The sequence below is a fragment of the Miniopterus natalensis genome, chromosome 11 (assembly GCF_054644295.1).
Source record: "Miniopterus natalensis isolate mMinNat1 chromosome 11, mMinNat1.hap1, whole genome shotgun sequence".
NCBI classification, from domain to species: domain Eukaryota; kingdom Metazoa; phylum Chordata; class Mammalia; order Chiroptera; family Miniopteridae; genus Miniopterus; species Miniopterus natalensis.
Genome location: NC_142091.1, coordinates 43314633 through 43317581, shown reverse-complemented (window position 1 = coordinate 43317581; position 2949 = coordinate 43314633). Strand labels below are relative to the sequence as shown.

The window sequence follows — 2949 nt, the reverse complement described above, 5'->3', positions numbered from 1 at the left end:
GTGTTGCTTTCGGATGCTCTAAACAGTCATCAACTGCTTTGAGTTGGGAGTTCTTGAGTCCAGAAAATTTCCTCATCCTTTCCAGTCTCATGGTGAGGATGTAAATGAGGGTAGATCACTACCCAAGAAATACATTTAGTGTAATCTATGACATTTCTAGTTTTTAATGGGTTCTAATTTCCTTATAAATCCAGACTATGGAACTATGATTGTTGTTAACAAATTAATTTCAATGCATAGAATTTAAAAATACCCTTTTAAATTCTTACCATTAAAGAAGACTACATTATGCAAATGGGACTATTTGTTTTTAACATGTGTTTGAATATGGACAAACTTCCAGTTAACTCTTATGATTATGGTGTCCAGACCTGATTTTCTAAAAGATGGGAGTCAGCTCGGTTTTCCTATCCTCATTTTTGTTTTGGACTTCACAACCTAGCCCTTCTTGGGGGTAGAGTTTGTTCAAGATCCTGATACAGAGAAACAGCTTAGGACAGATTACTCTGCTCAAGTCCTCTAGAACAGTAACAGCTGAAATCATTAGACTGCTTGTGGTGTCACAGTATAGATTAAGTGCATGGAAGCAGAGGACCTGATTCCTCTAGAATCAGAGGACTTGAGTCCCTCTCCCTCCTGACAAACTACCAGATCTCCCTAAGACTCAGCATTCTAACTATAAATTGAGGAACATTTGTAATATCAGGATCATGGGATTGCGATGAAAATTAAATGGAAAAATGTGGTTTTGGACCCAACTTTCTGGATTCAAATGCTGGATGTACAATCTCCTAGCTGCATGTTTTTGGGCAATCTACTTGATGTCTCTGTGCCCCAAATGATTTATTTGTAAAATAGAAATAATAGTACTGGGTGAGAAATAAACCAATATACGTAGTGTGCTTAGAATAGGGCTTGGCATATAGTAAGTGCAAATTATTGTTTGCTAAATAAATTAAATAAGAAAAAGCAGTTGGCACTTACAGGTGTTAATGATAGTGATAATTAGAGTAGTAATAATTGGTTTACAAGTGTATGAGAGTTAGAAGAAGTATGAATTTAATTTGAGCAATCAGTTATGTAGCATTTGGTAGGTCCTAAGTGTGATACAGGTAAACACAAACTTTGTAGTTCATCTGACATGGAAAGAATGGATCCTAAGAACATAACCTGACAGTTGTCTTTCGCAGGGCCTCCTTCACATCTCTGTTCCTCAGACTGTAGATGAGAGGGTTCAACATGGGTATCACCACTGTGTAGAACAGAGACACCACTTTGTTCTGGTCAGTTGAGTAGCTGGACTTGGGCATGACATAAATGAAGGTAATAGTTCCATAGTAGAGAGTAACTGCAGTGAGGTGGGAGGTGCAGGTGGAGAAGGCCTTGTGTCGCCCTTCAGCAGAACGCATCTTCAGGATGGTGACAAGGATGCAGATGTAAGAGAGAGATATCACAAACACTGTGACCACGATAATGGACCCAGAAGAGATGGAAGGGATAATTTCAATAATGGAGATATCTGAGCAGGAAATTTTTAACAAAGGGGAGAAATCACAGAAAAAGTGATCTACCTGATTTGGTCCACAGAAAGACACATTCAATAAACAGCCAGTAAATGTCCAAGCATTCACACATCCACCCAAGTAGCACATCCCCACTAAGAGAATGCAGATTGTGGGGGACATGTGGGTGGAGTAGAGCAGGGGGGAGCAAATGGCTACATAGCGGTCATAGGCCATGACGGCCAGCAGGAAGCACTCGGTGGTCCCAAACTTGACCATCGAACAGAGCTGAGCCACACAGCCAGCAACAGACAGAGAAATTCTTCTCCTCAGGAAGCCCATGAGCATGACAGGTGTGACTGAGGAGGATAACCATATGTCTACAAAGGCCAAATGGCAGAGGAAAAGGTACATCGGGGTATGAAGCTGAGGGCTGCTACTGATTAACATGATTATGCTGACATTGCCCAGTAAGGTGACAACATAGATTCCTAGAAATATCACAAAGAAGATGACACTAAGTGTAGTATCCTCTGTTAACCCCAAAATGATGAACTCTCTCACGCTGGTGTGGTTTCCAACCTCCATGTCCTCTGTGAATTACTCCTGTTGAGGGAAATGTGAATATTCATTTTTTATGCTTCCCCATGTTTTGCTATTGTGTTGTGACAAAGGCAAAGTTCCTCTGTTTTGAGGCAGTCCTGCAAAAGCAGAATTAATGATGGATAGTAAGAGAAGACAGAGAAATGACTGCAGTACAAGGCAATAATTTCAGGGCATACTCAAGATTCAGTGAAAATTAGAAAAGAACATTATGCTTATCAGAATGAGAAAACAGAAGTATGAAAATTACTCTAGTGATAGGCAGTGTGCTGGCACTGCTGTTAGCTCTACCATTAAAAATCTGTTTTTCACCTTATCAATGATCCCTTGGAGCATAATTATACAAACCATCTCCTTTCTATAGAAAAACTTTGACATATTTGAATACAGTTAGCTCACCTCCACTGCCTTTCCTTTCCTAAATTAAGCATCTATAGTTCCTTTGGCCATTCCACCTATGGCACACATTTCAGATCCCTCAGAATGCTCCTTGTTAGCCTCTGACCATACATTGGTCTGAGCAATGGGGCCAAGCACTGAGTAGCATTTGTGGGGGCCACCCCTGCATCACTCTGCCCACAGTGTGAACCTCAATCTGTGCTGACAGAGTCATGGAGATGAAGTGAAAAGGATTCCTAGGCTTCCCACTGGCCAGCTGTTTTAACTTGCACATGACAATCTCTGTGACTCTCTTTTTTCATTGGTAAAATGGGAATAATTGTTCCTGTAATGCAGCTTTGTTGTGAGATTAAAAGAACTATTTATAAAGTATCCAGAGGTGTTCGGTCATACATCAGGGCTGAGTAACTACTTTTTATTAGGTAAAAATGAAGTATTGGTAGAT

General features: G+C 40.4%; 1 protein-coding gene across 1 annotated transcript; it reads right to left on the bottom strand.

Moving 5' to 3' along the window:
• Window positions 1–1157: 1157 nt before the first annotated feature.
• Window positions 1158–2090, bottom strand: LOC107537822 (olfactory receptor 5P1-like). The gene has a single exon (XM_016213940.1). It carries the CDS (start codon window positions 2088–2090, stop codon window positions 1158–1160), a length of 933 nt encoding a protein of 310 aa, XP_016069426.1.
• Window positions 2091–2949: the final 859 nt, after the last annotated feature.